The sequence below is a fragment of the Nannobrachium achirus genome, assembly GCF_963921795.1.
Source record: "Nannobrachium achirus genome assembly, chromosome: 7".
Classification (NCBI taxonomy): domain Eukaryota; kingdom Metazoa; phylum Chordata; class Actinopteri; order Myctophiformes; family Myctophidae; genus Nannobrachium; species Nannobrachium achirus.
Window position 1 is genome coordinate 56,024,099 of NC_137816.1, and position 17,079 is coordinate 56,041,177.

Genomic DNA, 17,079 nt, shown 5'->3' on the forward strand with positions numbered 1-17,079 from the left:
AAATAGAACCAAATTAACCCTTAAGGGTCCATGTTTGTGTCCATCCAGGATTTGATGTTGTCTAGGCAGTCATGTAGGCATTGGAAGTGAATTATGGGAGTTGGTATTGAGGGGTAGATAGATCATCAGCGTAGCAGTGGAAAGCGATGTTAGGTTTAGTGAAAATTTATCCTAGTGGCACACTGTATGAGGAACAGGATGGGGCCAAGGATAGAACCTTGGGGGACCCCAGAGTTGAGGGGGCAGAGGGAGAAGAAACGTCTATTTGTTAGGTACGACTGAAACCAGGCCAAGGCGCCAGATATGCCTAAATGGTGCTCTAGGCGTGAAATTAAAATGTCAGTGTCAAAAGCAGAAGACGGGTCCAGGAGGACCAGGACAGAAGTGCTACCATCATCAGCAGTTAAAAGCAAATCATTAAAAACTCTCAGTAAAGCAGACTCAGTACTGTGGCCAGGCTTAAAACCAGATTGAACATTTTCGTGTAGGCCATTTGTAATTAAAAAATCAAACCTCGGTTCGAAGTGGAGCGGTGAATTTGAGCAGCTGTACCCTATGTGAGTGAGTGAGTGAGTGTAAACTGTGCCTGTGAGTGAGTGGTGAGTGTGCCTGGCCTGCACAAAACAGCGCCCCTCCTTTAACTAGTGTGTTGTGTGTGGCCACTCAAGGTATTGCCCAGGCTACGGACAGGGCCAGCCAGCCACCCACCCACCCAGCCAGCCAGCCAGCCAGCCAGCCACATACCCACGGACATACCTGTTCATTGGGAGCGCTTTCACCGCTCCAAAAATCAAACCTCGGTTCGAAGTGGAGCGGTGTGTGTGTGTGTGTGTGTGTGTGTGTGTGTGTGTGTGTGTGTGTGTGTGTGTGTGTGTGTTTGTGCCTGCACAACAGCGCCCCTCCTTTAACTTGTGTGGCCACTCAAGGTATTGCCAGGCTACAGACATACCCAGCCAGCCAGCCAGCCACATAGCCAGCCAGCCAGCCAGCCACAGACATACCTGTCTATTGGGAGCGCTTTCACCGCTCCAAAAAGATTGTAGTTGTGTGTGACTAACTTTCTCCAAGACCTTGGAGAGAAATGGCAGGTGTGAGATAGACCTGAAATTAGACAGGGTAGAGGGATCAAGGTTTTTGGAGCGGTGAAAGCGCTCCCAATAGACAGGTATGTCTGTGGGTGGGTGGCTGGGTATGTCTGTAGCCTGGCAATACCTTGAGTGGCCACACACAACACACAAGTTAAAGGAGGGGCGCTGTTGTGCAGGCACACACACACGCACGCACGCACGCACGCACGCACGCACGCACACACACACACACACACACACACACGCACACACGGTATAGCTGCTCAGATTCACCGCTTCGAACCGAGGTTTGATTTTCTTTTTAAGGATGGGATTCACCACAGCATGTTTCAGGGGAGCAGGGACACAGCCAGAGAGGAGAGAGGAGTTGATTATTAGTATCACACTTGGCCCAACGGCATCTAAAGCCCCATTTCCACTGTAGGGCCAACACAGAACTAGAACCAGAACTTTCCAGAACCAAGAACTTTCGAGAACCTGTGAAGTTCCGGGACCAAGTTCTGCTTACGTTTCCATATAACCAGAACTAACCGGGAAGGTCCCAAAAGAAAAAGACCAGCAGCGCTGCCCCTCCCATAGGTTCCCAGAACTAAAGTTTAGTTCTACCTCAGGAGCAGGACCTAAAAACGGTTCCAGGAACCTCGTCTGGAACAGAGCTGTACGCAATGGAAACAAAACCAGAACCAAAAAGATAGATTCAGGTTCCTGAAAGTTCTGGTTCCACCTTGCAGTAGAAGTTGAGATGGTATGGGATCAGTTAAAGAGTTTGTGGGCCTCAGATGCATGACCACACGAGTGAGTGTGGATACTGGATAGGGATAAAAAATAGCTGATCCGCAAGCTCGGAACGTGCCGCAAAGCAGCACATTTTGAACTTGTAGATCTGCTACTTTTGATACTCGTGAATGTGGACGTATGAGGTTTCCAATCGACGTTGACAAGCTACTTCAAGCTAGAGGCTACATTTCTGAGCCATTTGGCTTTCAAACTTAAAATATACAGTCATAAAAGCACAAGCAGTTCTGTGCTGCATTTCTAATTAAATAACAATTGTATATGGGGGGAGGGGGGGGGGGAACATTCTAAGAATAAAACAAGAGAGCCATGGATACTGAACAACTCTTTATTTTCATCTTGAATAAAAACCCATTTTTGTTGAGTGTAACCCATTTTGAAAGTACATCATGCTGTACATATTCTTAAGCAATACCAGGTGTACAATTCCAGTGGTTGGAAAGAGTAACAAACATATGAAATCTTTTTTCAGTAAATTTTTTCTTGTAGCTCAGTAATATTTACTGTTTGGAATCTCAAATAAATTTGGGTACATCACACAGGTTATTGCAAAATAAAAGCGCAAAAAAAAGCCTGCTTTCTACTCTTGGGTACAAAAGGATGTTTTCTGTGGCTATCATGCAGCGTTCAGATACATGTACAATATCCAGTCACACCACATGTTTGTTTTTCAGTAGGGCGGCTTTGTTTCAGGCTTTCATCATAACTTATAGGCTCTAGAATAGTTTTTTTTCTTCTCTCTTTTCGTGCCATCATTGAGTTTGTCAAAAAGGTTCTTTCGTTTAAAGGGAGAGCCATTAAAAAATATACCACTCTGAAGGCACTCCCTAAATGTAGTGACAAAAGAAATGAGAGCCAAAAATTGATGACAAATGAAAAATCCCTGTACTGGCCGCGAATCCAGTTCTCATCCCTTTGCTCAGTTTAAGAAAAAGTAATTCCCAGACAACAATTAAATGGACAACAATCCAAGGGGAACAGGGTACACATGGGTCAAGCTTGGAGAACCAATAACTTCTACTAGAAATGCTGCCCTTTTGCCAATACATGTCAACTTATCAATTAAGCACTTTTACTTTCTTTTTTTCTTCTTATTTCCAGTCAAAATGTTTTAAGTCTCATCACATTGCAACTTTGGACCAGAAAAGCGTGATTTGAAAAAAAAAAACAAGACAAAAAACTAAGAAACAAGCATTTTTGTAATAAGACACGTTGAAAGGGGAAATAAGACCCAGACTTTTTTATGTTTGTTTTTGCTATACATATTTGAAACTACAAAAGCTGGCGTTAGATGATGTACATAAAAAATGTAGTCATGAGTTCCATTCCAAAACGCTGACTCTCTCCCCATAGGGGGAGGGCATTCCCAATGCTTCAACAGTACAATGTCAAAGACCAAAGGAAAGCTCTTCAGATGGATTTGGACATCATTTGTCTTACATTCTTGTGAGAGGATTTTGTTTCAAAGTCTTGTCTGTCATTCAAATGTTGGATAATATGGCATTTTTGGGAATGAAGCCTCATGTTATATTAGGCAAAAAAAAAAAAAATACAAAGAAATTAAAGATAAGCAAAAACAACTGCCTCAATCAATTTATATTAGCAAATAACCACAATCATAGCAACATATCCTACTTTATCGCGTCTCTTCAAACCAATACTGTGTTCACTCTAAATAAATGGTTTTGACAAATTAAAGGCATTCTTTGACATTCAAAAAGATATCTCCCAGTGGGCCTAATTGTATAATTGCATCATAAGGAACATGTGATGGGAATGCTCTACATTTAGCCATTGATTGTTCAGAGACTAAAACAATCACCTTGGACTGGCAGAAATGTGACACCTACACACAAAAAAAACAAGCTGTTACAATGACTACATTTAACAAAGAAAAGGCTAAACTCTAATTATGAACCCCATAGCCAGATCTGGTAATTCTCAGAAATAGTCCCCATTAGTTTACTTTGTGACAACAATCTGCATGAAGGCAAGTCAAATAGTAGGGGAAATATAATTTAAAGTACTGAACGTGTTGCTTCCATTTGAAGAAACATGGATGGCTGGTTGTAAAATTTCGTCTGGGGCAGAAAGTACAAAACGGATGCACTTGATATACGGTACATTCATTCATTCCAATAAGATGATAATCAATGACCCAATTGACCAAAACTCTGAACTTTCTTTTCAAGCCCAAAATAAGTACTATTAATCCTATGCAGGTGAACCAGCTGAACAAACCCCTAAAAGTTAGAAACAATTTCTTGCGCAAACAACAAGAGCCAAACGTTGCTGAATAAGTTGCTGCCGAGAAGTGCAAGTGAATGATAAAAATATGAAAACGTAACGGTGGCGCAACATGAAATGAGCGAAGTTTTGGTGCCGAGATACATTTCAGAATCAGCTTTATTTCAGAAATCAGCTTTTCATTAACTGAATATATCCAAAAAAATAAAGCTATTGATCACATTGATCTGTGATCCAAGTACTCACAGTATCAGTGGGCTGTTATTCTGCATACATTGTAACACATTAACAGAACATTATCAAATACAACTTCAGTAAGAAAGGAACTCGGATAAGATGCAAAAATACTGAATTATTCCACCAAAGTAAAGTATTTACACGTTCGTGTCCTTCTGATGCCTGTGTATATATCAAAAACAAAACTTTTTTTGTTGTTGTTGTAGAAAATAAAAGAAAGTTTCTTTTATCTTTTCCAAGGTGAGAAAAGGGGAGATGGCTGAAGAAGCAAGATGAGGGGCTACATCGTTGTGGATCCGCAGTTGCTGCTGTGCTAGGCGGCCACTTTGTTATCCTTCTGGAAGAAAGCGAAACACTTTTAGAATGCTTGGAATAAAGCTAACTAAAATCTCATGACAAACATTTTGTCAGGCCAAATCCTAATCTGCTGATTTGTTTAACAGCATGAATGAAATATCCAAGACCATTAGAGTTTTATGGAAGATTCTTCTAAACATGGTGGTTTGACCACTTCAAATACTCTACTAAAAGAAAGAAAAGAAGAACGCCCATCTACAAGCTTTTGAGATAAATTTTCGCTGCGCAACATGCTCTCATAGAAGATACGCGTCTATGGAATCCAAATACCGGTAACTGAAATCAGTTGTGTTGACTGAGAACTTGAAGAATCTTCAAGCTCACAACGCGTCGCGCTCAGGCGCGTTGTGAGCTCCTCTCCACTAGTCCCTCCCTAACATTTAGTCTAGTTTTTTATTTGTTGACGAAATTGTCAATATATTTAGTCTAAGTTTTAGTCACCATAGTCTAGTTTTTATTTAGTTTTTGTCAGTGAAAAAAAGGTAGTCGACAAACATTTTGTCGTCACCGGTTTAATCAAAGAAATGAACACTGCTCGACAGGCAGATGGAAGTAGAATGATTTACCCTGTATTCAAAGTCGGAGAACTCGCGGCCTCCTCTGCCGCTGCCTCTGAAGGGTCCTCCCCTGAAGCCGGGGGGAGCTCCGCCCCGCGGGGGCGGAGCGAAGGATCCTCTGCTGGCGGGACGCACGCGGCCCCCGCGGGGCCCAAAGTTGCCCCGACCACGGTAGCCTCCTCGTCCTCTGCCGTGCCTCACGGGGAGGCCGAAGGTCTCGGCGTTCATCCGCCTCTCCTCTGCCCAGGTTGGCCTTCGATGATCCCTTGGTAGGAAATACACAAAACCAGACAATAAATAAAAAGAAATACTAGTACGTTTTCCCCCTTAAACACATGCTTATTTCCACAGTGGCAGTATACATCCTTCAGCTCTTGAGCCGTCTTGAGTTGTCTTGCTTAATCCCACGATTATGACATTTTACGCGAGGATTAATTGTTTACTAAGATTACTAAAATCAGATACATTTAATTAATCTCTTTAAACATTACAATTTTAAAAAGAAACTGTGCAATTTACCTCTGGTATCCTCCTTGGTCAGCTGCCGATTTCCTTTAAAAAAACAAAACAAAGTTCAGATTAAAATCAAATTCAAACATGGGAAAGTTCTCATTCTACTGCTCTTCCTTTTCACTGACAAAAAACTAAATAAAAACTAAGCTATGATGACAATTCCGTCAACAAATAGAAACTAGACAAAAATGTTAGGGGGAGGGACTATTGGAGAAGAAATCCAGTAGTATTAAAAGAAGAGTTTGGTTGCGCTCAGAAAACAGCAGATCAACAAACTCACAACGCGATCGGCTATTTTCAGCATGCAACCAAGTGTAAAATCTGGCATTGATTATGACGCCATCAAGGCCCGTCAAAATTCACTTTTGTCGACAAAATAGACTCACAAAAAACGACTAAATACTTCATAAGTGAAATAAAAATGTGCTGCCAAACTAACCGGTACCTTCCATCACAGGACAGGTTATCGAAGAAGGACTTGGACTTGTCGTAGTAACAGGTGGCGCTGGCTGGGTCCTCCTCCTCGGCAGCAGCAGTAGGAGCAGCGGTCCCTTCAGCAGCCGGTTGCTCAGTCTGTTCACTGGCCTCTCCATTCAGAGCCTTCTCAGGCTTGTCATCTTTATTAGGGGGGGAAAAAAATCCTATCGTTGCTGTTTGGGCAGAAACCTGTTATCTCCATATTCTAGTCATTTTCTTTTTATTATTAATGTTTTTTTTAATTACTACTACTTGATCATACTAGTGTCACACAAAAGCATCAAAAGTAGCAGATCCGCAAGCTCAAAGCGCGGCTCTAAGTGCTTTACAATTGCATTCAGGGCATATTTAACTCTTATTCTGCTTTGAACGTTCCTGTTCGCCCCAATTTTAACGAGTGAGGCGCGCCAATACGGCGCTCGTTCGTTTACCTCGTCTGATGACTGTAAGCTGATGAGGGGTCGTGCCGCCGTGTACTGTAATCACATCGCGAGCAGTGATGTTCTTAAAAATCCATTATGCATTTACATCAACGGAGACCATTTTGCTTCCGTGTTGATTATCTCAGGCCCTGGGGCTTTGTGTGCAATGTGTCTTCCCATTGTATGGCAAGAGGAAGCGGCCACATTCACATTAATGGCATTACGCCCCCCTCTGCTGGCTGGCCTGCGAAAGCGCAGCCTGCCAGGCAATATAAGGCCAAAAAAAAAAGAGAAAAAAAATTCTCTCAATCTACTATAACGTTGCAAAGGTAAGTCGCTTTTTGATGGCGCCAGACCCAATAAATAAATAAATAATCTGGCAGTAAGAGAGTTAACAGTGACATTTCTCTTTTAAATAATAAATATATACACCACCCCACCAATTAAATGGACTAAAAAGACGTCTTTAGTCTCAGATATTAACACTTATGTTGCAATGATTTTTTCTCTTCAATGTCTCGCGTTGCCATGGTTACCATAGACTTCCATGTAATTGTGCAATTGTGTAAAAAGTGCACGCCCATGCCTAGATGATGCACCACGTGTGTAGATGCTGTTCACAGCTTTCAAACAAAAAAATCCGCTTGGAAATCCGTTCAGGCATTCATGATTTATCAGCCATTATGTTTTCTTCAGATGTAAACAAACATGGCTGCCATGTTTGAAAGAATGAGTTGGTATGGGGGTTAAACATGCAATTTCGCGATCACGATCATGCCTAATACATTTCTGGAGGTCCAAAAAAAAATTTTGAAAACAAAAAAAATTGAAAAAAAAAAAAAAACTTTTTTTTTTTCAAAAACGGCCCAAACTCGGGAAACTCGGGGTTGGAACAGCGGTAGTACCAATACAAACTCGGGAAACTCGGGGTTGGCACCATATGTGTTAATATGCAGTTCAGTGCCATGTAAATTTCCTTTGGGGTTCCCCTCCCCCCTCCTTAAAGGGATGGTCCCCTGGCCCCCTCCCCAAAATAACCTTTTCTATCGATTACTCACCCCATGGAGACTCGAATCGCCATTGATAGGCACCGGGTGAAAAAATAGGTTACACAAATCGTGGGATAAACTATCCCTTTAAGACACAAGTTCAGGACTGCCACTCACCTTTCAGCTTCAGCTTGCTCTGCAGCTCCTTGTCGATCTCGTCCTTGTTGAACTGGGCGTTGGCGGTCTCAAAATCAAAGTCCTCCTCAAACTTCATGGGCCCGTCCCGGCGGATGTTGAATCTGCCTCGGCCGCGGTTCCCTCCGCCGCGTCCCCGTCGTGGAGGCAGGGCTCCAGCTGAAGAGGGGAACATTAGATGCAAAGGGTCAACTCATGAAACGGCGTCACATATCGTCGTCATCGGGTGGAAACCTTGTATGTCCAAAACCGTTTGTTTTGTATTTATCATTTTTAAAATTATTTAAACTAGTGAAAACAGACGATCAACAAAGACACAAAGCACACAGCCTCTGCGTTGTGTGCTTGTAGATCAGCTGTTTTCACTACTTTTGTGCGTTGGCCTTGTATGATGAAGCAGTGCTTTACTTTTTTACAAATTTGAAACTTGGAGATACAAGGTTTCTGCCCGACAGTGACAATATATAGATGGTGATGTGAAATGCTGCGGTGAATAATGTCCAGTATGTGACAGTGTGATGCTTCATGACATCTGCTTCTCTTTTTTTGCCATTTGTATATACAAAACAATTTACCAGCCTGACGCCTGGGATCCCGGTTGTCAACAGCACCGTGATGCTCATGATCCGGATGGGACACCTTATGAACCTCAGGGCCTGCACAGCAACACACAGGCACAACCAAAACACCCCAGTCAGCTCAGCTGATCAGTAGAATATCCACCAAAAACTCAATAAACTGTACAAACTAACTAACACACTATAGTCAACACTATAGTCAACAATGACCTAGCATCAGTCAACATAACATGCTATCTATTTAAATTTTAGTCTTTGCCTAAGCCTGCAAGGTGGTTGAGGCTAGGGCAAGTGCTATGGGCTAAGGTTGAGTCTGAGGAGGTGAGTCCTGAGTTTACGGTAGAATACTGGGGAGTGAGTCTGCAGTTCTAATTGCAATTGGGAGTTCATGCCACAGTTTGGGAGTCAGAAGGGAGAAGAGTCTGGGACATGTGGAGCATCGTCCTGGGTGTTTTAGGGAAGGTTCTGCCAGCTTCCCTGTGTTAGCTGATCTGAGTGAGCGGGAGTGGTTGTAGGGTTGGATCAGGCTTTGAAGGTACAGTATGGGGGTGTCATACCTTTGGTTGCTTTGTAGGCCAACATCAGTGTTTTGTACTCTGTGCGGGCAGTAATTGGGCACCAATGGAGGGAGTGGAGAATGGGGAAGACATGAGAAAATGTTGGCTGGTTGAAGACCATGCGTGCTGAGGTATACACCGATTAGGGACGCACGATTAATCGGGCATCATATCAGTATCTCACTGATGTCAAGACTCAAAATATCTCGTTTTAGCAAATATTTTATTTTATAATCATTTTTGAATGTGAAGCTGAAAAATCCCTTTTCAGTGATGATGAAGGCCGCATATTCAGTGTTTTCTAAGTACAAATATTTTCTAAATACAAATACTACATTCAAGCCGTTGATGTTGGGATATGGGCCAACATATCAATATAGTGTGTGCAGCTTTGGAATAGCTTTGGCAATGCTTTTTGTTCATGCCTTTTTCAGAAAGGACAAGTTTTCAACTTGTCTTTAAACAGAAAATCACCATAGGTTAATATCGGTTATCGACCAGCAATGTTGACATTGGTTATCGGTATCGGCCAGAAATGACACATCAGTGCATCCATAACACCCAAAAATAAATACAAAGTGCCCGAACTGAAAACATGAAACAATTAATTACAAATTAAAAGATCTCTCAGTCTCTCACCCTTTCTCTGCTCCAGAACATCGGGGGGTTTCATGCTGCCAGCGGAGGCGGTGGGTCTGGGGGCCAAAGCCGCCACGGGACTCCTCTGTGGCGCTGCGGAGACAGCAGGCCCTGGGACGGCTGAGGGAGCGGTCTGCACCGCCTGCTCCAGAGTGGGACTCTTCCTCAGAGGGTCCAGAGGACTGGTGTGTCCTGAAGAAACATCAGGGTTAAACCTCTTATCAATCTCAATCAATAGCATGACGGGCAGAAACATCTCATCTCCATAACTTTTCATTCCCAGACATTTATTCCCTACTTGACCATACTACAGTAGTCTCGTGAGGCCAGACTGTTGCCTCCCACACATTTCTAATGCTTCCGTCATAGAGTCTGGAGCACGGGAACTCCTTTTATCCTAATACAAATAAAAAATCATCTAAGCATAATATAGCTTGCTGCTTAGCAGAAATGTAAATAAATATATTTATTTATGTGGATGGAAATGCCAGTAGTTCAAGACTCTATATAGCATTCGGAGACTGTGGAGTAGTTGTCTTGCTACGAGAGAATAATTCTACAGTAGGGCAGTCACGATTATTACATAATCGTCTAATCGCGATTGTTTTTCATAATCGTGATTATTTTTCATAATCACAATAATTGTCAATTATCCATTTTAATTAAAAAGATCTTCTGTGAAACGTAATTTACTGCTGTTGTATCATCTATCATGTGTATTTTTATATGGATATGGGGGAATCACAAATAAAATAAACTCGACCCTTGCTCTAGCCTGATTTCAGACTCTGAGTCTGACATTGTCCCCATTGTAAGAGATTTTGAAGGGCCATTTATAGTTCTGTATGCTTGATTTTGTGTACGTTTTGGGTGAGAGTACATGCAGTAATTGCGTCGACAATTCATCTACGGTTTGTGCGTGCCAACCCACTCTCCGCTCCAATTCTGCTCCCGTTGGGACCACGCGCCACATTTGCGCCTCGCAGCACAGAACATACGAGACAAGAGCAGAATAGCTAACAAAAGCTTAAAGCTATGGAGGTGGTTCTGCACACACATGTAAACCGAAGCATTTAGCCAAACTATGTAGAACTAGGGATGGCCAACGGTTAACCGTTACCGTTAAACCGATAAGAAATTGGTTACCGGTAAGCACTAACGGTTAATTTTGACCGATAAAAAAAGAAAAGAAAAGGGAAATGAACCCATGTGTCTCACCAAAAGCCCCGTACACCAATATCTACGCAACATCAAGTCACCAACCATGCAACTATACGCGCTGTGGTCACACATTTCTGGACACCAATGTCTGTGTAACATCCATGCATTCATGCAACTGCGGTCTGGGACGCTGCTGTACACGCTGACTTGTTCATCAGGAAACAAATGCTCCCTCGTCGATTGGATTTTAGAAAACAGACCCCCGTCGTCACATTGAATCCCGTTTAAGAAGAGCTTAAAACACAACTTTCTAATGTTACATGTTGATGACGTGAGGAACGCTAAAGTCGTCTTGGTTACATAGTAGGCTATGCGAAAATAACAAAGCTCAGAGTCGCAAATTCAATGATCGCTGCATCAGCACACACAAAGCACGGGCGAGAGAGAAGAAAATGAATGAAATGGACATCACGTTTAGCCGATTCAACCATTCCAAAAGTCATACGATTGGAAGTTATTGCATGCGGCTACATGCGAGCGTCTCCGCCGTCTCGCTGCTGCTGCTGCCGTTTTGTTAGGAGACTGCCAGGGAGTGCACAGAATTTTAGAGAGGCATGGGCTGACATTTCTAAAAGGGCCTTTTCAGACGGATAAAAGTTAAGGGCTCAAGCCCCTTTTGCTGTATGTTTCAATCCCACCGTTTCTTTGCAAAAACACATTTCTTTTAGAAAACATTTGTATTCTTGTTTCTCCCAGTGTGTAAATATAGCACTTTATTATGGGGAAAAACGTGTGTAGGCCTATTTTCCTTTTTTAAATCGCTAAAATAGCGCATTTTTGAACACATTTCCTTAGCGGTTAACTGTTAATTAACTGATAAGGCCTGACGGTTATCGGTTAAGAAAAAATCTCCATTTGGCCATCCCTATGTAGAACCACAGAATTGTGTGTGTGCGTGTGTGTGTGAGGAGTCATGGTGTCCTCTTCACGTGGTTGCAACGACGTTCCTTTTTTCACTAGCCGACATCTTTTCACTCTTTTTGCAGAGGAAAAGTTATGTTCCTCACTACTGCCCCTACGGTTGACAACGGTGGCCGCGGGTACTTCTTGCTACGGACAAATCCAGTACGTTCAGTTGGGAGATGTACGGTAGGGTCCGTGTACGGACAGCAATCATACGGACAAGTACGGACTGGGAGAAAGAACATACATCAAATGGACCAAATGGAAGAAATCTCTCTCACCCTCCGTTTCTAGTGTATACCTGCTGTCCTTATGTATTACTATGCAGTGCATGGTACTTTACTTGACAACTAGCGTGCATTAACATAGATCCTAGTACAGACTACTATACAGGCTGTCGATGAAATCAGGAGATAAGTTGGTTGAAAGGTGTGAAAAAGTTACTGAATGCACCTGAGAGCCGACATCGGCAGATGGCTATGGTGCTAAAAATAGCCTATGGCTTGATTTCAGGTGAACTCAGGTGAAACCAAAAGACCAACCAGCTGCTTCAGTGAATTTAGACCATTTTACGCAGCAGTAAGTGCTAGTGCTGATAATGAAATTGATAGTTAAATACCGTATTTTCCGGACTATAAGGCGCACTTAAAAGCCTTTAATTTTCTCAAAAAACTACAGTGCGCCTTATAGTCCAGTGCGCCTTATATGGATCATTCATTGACATTGACATTCCCTTTAGCACAGCTCCATCTGTTTGATGCATAACGCAACGGTAGCGTCTATTATGTGCGCCTTATAGTCAGGTGCGCCTTATATATGAAAACAGTTTGAAAATAGACCATTCATTGACAGTGCGCCTTATAGTCAGGTGCGCCTTATAGTCCAGAAAATACTGTATATGGCATAAACACTTTAGTTAGTTTAATTTCTGAGAAAATCGGAATTTGAATGAGACAAGCCACACATGCGTGCTCGCGCACTGCCCCGGGCTTTGTGCCTGCATCTTGAGCACACATGCAGCTGTAACAATGTTTATAGCGTGGATACGAGCTGTGTTCAGACAAAACTGAATGTACTGCGAGCACAACCTCCGTATTGTATTTTAAAAAGAGTCCCCGCCGGCCTGCTACCCCTCCTAGCAACCAACCGGAACTCTACCTCCTCTCCGCCAGCCCGACACGACGGTGCATTAGACAGTAGATTTTGGTCAACAAATCGGTCTGGTGACTTTAATCCATGTGCATTTCTTACCTCCTCCAACAGCTCCGAACTGCTGAGGTGCTAGCGGGGCGGAGCCAAACTGGCTGTAGGGTGCCATTGGGGCTCCTCTGAAAGGTGCATAGGATCCCACGGACTGGAATGACGGCGGTGCTGCAGCAGCATTGGTGGTGTTACTGCTAATAGAGGACTAGTGAGAGAGAAAAAGCACACATAGCATGGCCATAAATGAACTTACTGATGGCTGGACTACATCGACAGTTAGGGCTGTCACCATCATTTTACTTGACGATTAATTGTCGCTCAAATAATTGCTTTTAAATTAACAATTTAATTGTGTTTCTGGCGAACATTGGAACGTTATGATGAAATCCCCCCCCCCCCCCCCCCCATATATATATATATATATATATATATATATATATATATATATACATACATACATACATACATATATACATATATATATATATACATATACATATATATATATGTGTGTGTGTGTGTGTGTGTGTGTGTGTGTGTGTGTGTGTGTGTGTGAACAAACGCACTGTAAACACTTACAGGGGGGCCTTTAGCGAATGACCAGTGCCACTCATTTCTATCGTGTCTATTTACTAAAGCCCTGGAACTCGTGTGCAATCATGTCACTGGGGCCAGCATATCTTGAACAATCCAATGATGATCTTGAGCAATCATTTAATGATTAATTGCTTTAGCTATCTTTTCTACCCTTCTAACACAAAAAATAAGGAGGATAACTTCTGTGACACTAGAACTCGTACAGCATGACTTTATGTCATGACTTATCAGAACTTGAACAATCAAATGATTTTGGTGACATTTAAATACTTTTGTTTAGATTACGTTTTTGGAGACTACAAAATGTAACTGCAAGTAACTTTTCCATGGCATATGATTAGGGTTGGAATCGGTTTTATCACATTTTGGAATCGTTTCATCAGTGTACAAATGGAACCAACCACCTCCAGCACCACCCAAAGAGCCACCTTATTGTGAATGATTCTTGACACGAATAAATAATGAACAGAAAAGTGATTTCACAGTTTTTCTAGTGTTTTAAGAATTTTACAAGCAACGCTCTAATATTGTGATAATATCGTGAATTGTGATATTTTGGGCCACCATTATCGTGATATGAAATGTTCATATCGTCCCATCCCTACCGTAGCGTTATGGTGGTCCATGTTTAAGGGTCCATTTGGAACCTACAGGAATCGTTAAAGGGAACCATTAAGGAATCGTGTCGTTAAGAGGCAATCGTTAAAATCCTAAACCTGGAAGCAACAAGTACATTTTTAATGAGCTTTTCCGGAAGGATTTTTTACTTGTCCCGGACAACAGGACAAGCCTTAATGTCAAGCTGTGTACACTGGTGGTGAATTCTTACTTGAACAATTGCAGGGTCCTGAGGCAGACTGCTAGTAGCTTTAGGTGGCTCACAAACAGTCAGGTCTTTTATATCACTCCCTCGAAAGATGATGTACTCAAACACTTCATCCCTGGGTGGAATGGGCCTTTCGGTGGGGCGATCCTCGGTGCCGAATGAACGAACTGTGGGGGAGAAGTGTTCAAATAATCACCAACACAATACGCAGAGATCCTCTCCCACAGACTGCACACATTTATTTCTGCAAGTTTGGAATTATAAGACAAATGTAACAAATGTTAAGTTCAAATTGTGAAGTAGCTACAAAGTATCCAAGGGAACCTTTTTGGCACAGTCGCCGACCGCTTGTAATATTTTACAAGACATTTATAAATACATGTCATCTGCAAAGTGACAAAATGAATTCCTTATCGATACATTTCTTCACTAATGTGTTTGTGTCTAGAAAGTAGAAACACATCCCATAAATATTGAAATTCAAGAGAATCTGTGACAGCTGCTGAAATTTGGTACCATTAACTAGGAGGAATCCATCCGTTTCTGAATCCATTACAAGCATAGTTTTGCACGAAAAACACTCAGACATTGGGCTAAAAACGGCCCCACAAAAATGGTTTGTTTGTGTGATGATATGGAATAGTGTCTATGGCCGTTTTTAGCCCAAGGAGTGTTGGGATGCATTCCGAATCATGAAGGAAAAAAAATAATAGTTTGACCTCCTAACATGCAGCAAATTATGTTTTTGTATTTTTCCCCTGCATAAAAAGGTCAATGGTACCCCTAACTTTCAGCAGCTGTCACAGATACCCCTTAGGGAAACTGAATTTCAGTCTTTGCGAGATGTGTTTCTTGACACCTTTTTAACAAACACATTGTTGAAGAAACTTATTGTTAAGGAATTTATTCTAAGTTTGGACATTTTTCTGATAATATTCCGCGGCTACACGGGCAGCGGCGAGTTGAAAATGACGCCGTGCCTCCAAATAAGCCGCTGAGCAAGACGTAAACAAAGAGCACAAGAAGAGTGTGCACTCACTCACTGTGGTTAGCTTAACGAGCTAGCTTCGTAATGCTAACTGCGGTAGAAAAATAAAACCCGGTCCTCGCTCACACACACTCTGTCGTTTAAAGTCTAAACAGTAGCATTGGGTGTTTAGGGAGGTAGTTGTTGTGATAGTCGGGGGTTTTATCTTACCTTTAGCCAGAGCCACGGTGGAGTTCTCGGTGTCTATGGTGTATAGAATTCCTTCATAGCGAATCTCGGCCTTCGAGACCAGGCTAATTTTGCTCCCAATATAAGGCGTCCCTCCTCCACTCATATTTGACCCTGTTTTGTGTTGGCTTTTCCTTCCAAAACTTCCAATTTAAACCGGCTACTGCTTCGTCAAAGAACCTATAACCTTTAAAGGGGGTTATAAAACCCGGATAATAAGCCTCTTTTATCAATAGTGCAGATATTATGAAGCTAGGTTGAATTGAGCGACAGATACGTTGTAGTGAACGAGCTGCTAGCACGACATGGCCGAAGTCATTTTTACTAGGCTGGCCGCAAAGGACGCTGGGAAATGTTCTGCTGCGGTGTTGCCAGGTTTGATTATTAGCGAGAGAGAAACAAGCAAACAGGTCTCGGAAACAAGCCCAAGAGAATAGGTACATTGATTGATTGAAGACTTTATTAGAAGTTTGCATAGGAAAAGGTACAGCTTCATGACGGTACAGTTCACTGGTACAAGGTCTACTAAAAGGAGATCCATGAAAAGACTAAGCTTATTTCCACTGGAAACCATTGAAGTATCTCATATAACATTGAATGACAGACAAATAGAACACAGTACTATGCAGTAGATATGTAAAGAAAAAATCGCACCCGTGCGAAGTGAGCGGTGCAAATATATTTAGGGAGATACATTGTGGACAGTTTTCAAGCCTTGTTTTTCTTTAAATAATCTATAATAATAATAATAATAATAATAATGCTTTGTGTGTCTTCAATCAAATGGCCGTGATCGATCAATAACTGTTCTAACCATGAATTAGCCGAATTCAACATGAGCAGTTTAGTATTCACAATCTGAAATCTGAACCTGAAATCGCACCCGTGCGAAGTGAGCGGTGCAGAAATATTTAGGGAGTACCAGTAAGACTCCCTAATCGGGAGATGGTCGCTTATCTCCACAAATAGGGCAAAAATGGGTTTTTCCAAAATCTTCCTGATCCATGTTGATGACATGAGTGTAGACATGCTGTGTAGTGATTTCCGTGATTTTAGGGCAAAATCTGTAGGAGCAGTGTCCAAAAATGTGTTTTTTAAAAATCGGCCTGAAGGTGGCGCTATATGGGACAGATTCATGTTGATGGGATGAGTGTAGACATACTGTGTAGCGATTTGCGTGATTTTAGGGCAAAAACTGTAGGAGCAGTGTCCAAAAATGTGTTTTAAAAATCGGCCTGCAGGTGGCGCTAGAAGAGGGCCATGTGAGAAATGAGGGGTGGGGTCTCCGCGTTGCCTTGGCGGACGAATAGGTACCGGCCCCGGCTCTCCCGGACGCTCCTAGCCCGAGTTACGGCATTTTATGTGAGCTGCAGTGGAGGGGGTCCTCCACTGGGGGCACCACCACTTTTGCATCCGTTCTGGAGCACCAGGAGTGGGTGGTCCCCAGGAATTCCCCGTGAGC

General features: G+C 42.4%; 1 protein-coding gene across 3 annotated transcripts; it reads right to left on the reverse strand.

Moving 5' to 3' along the window:
• Nucleotides 1-2,205: 2,205 nt before the first annotated feature.
• On the reverse strand, nt 2,206-15,926 carry lsm14ab (LSM14A mRNA processing body assembly factor b). 3 transcript variants are annotated; one of them, XM_080729433.1, is made up of 10 exons: nt 15,600-15,926; nt 14,405-14,568; nt 13,027-13,183; nt 9,652-9,843; nt 8,453-8,533; nt 7,860-8,036; nt 6,240-6,411; nt 5,801-5,833; nt 5,291-5,546; nt 2,206-4,704 (listed from the first exon to the last, which is right to left on the reverse strand). In XM_080729433.1, exons 1-10 carry the CDS (start codon nt 15,721-15,723, stop codon nt 4,681-4,683), a joined length of 1,380 nt encoding a protein of 459 aa, XP_080585559.1. In that variant the 5' UTR covers nt 15,724-15,926; the 3' UTR covers nt 2,206-4,680. The 3 variants fall into 3 exon arrangements, with proteins under 3 accessions (XP_080585559.1, XP_080585558.1, XP_080585557.1); XM_080729432.1 differs by having other exon boundaries at nt 2,206-4,701; nt 6,234-6,411; XM_080729431.1 differs by having other exon boundaries at nt 6,234-6,411.
• Between the last annotated feature and the right edge of the window lie 1,153 nt (nt 15,927-17,079).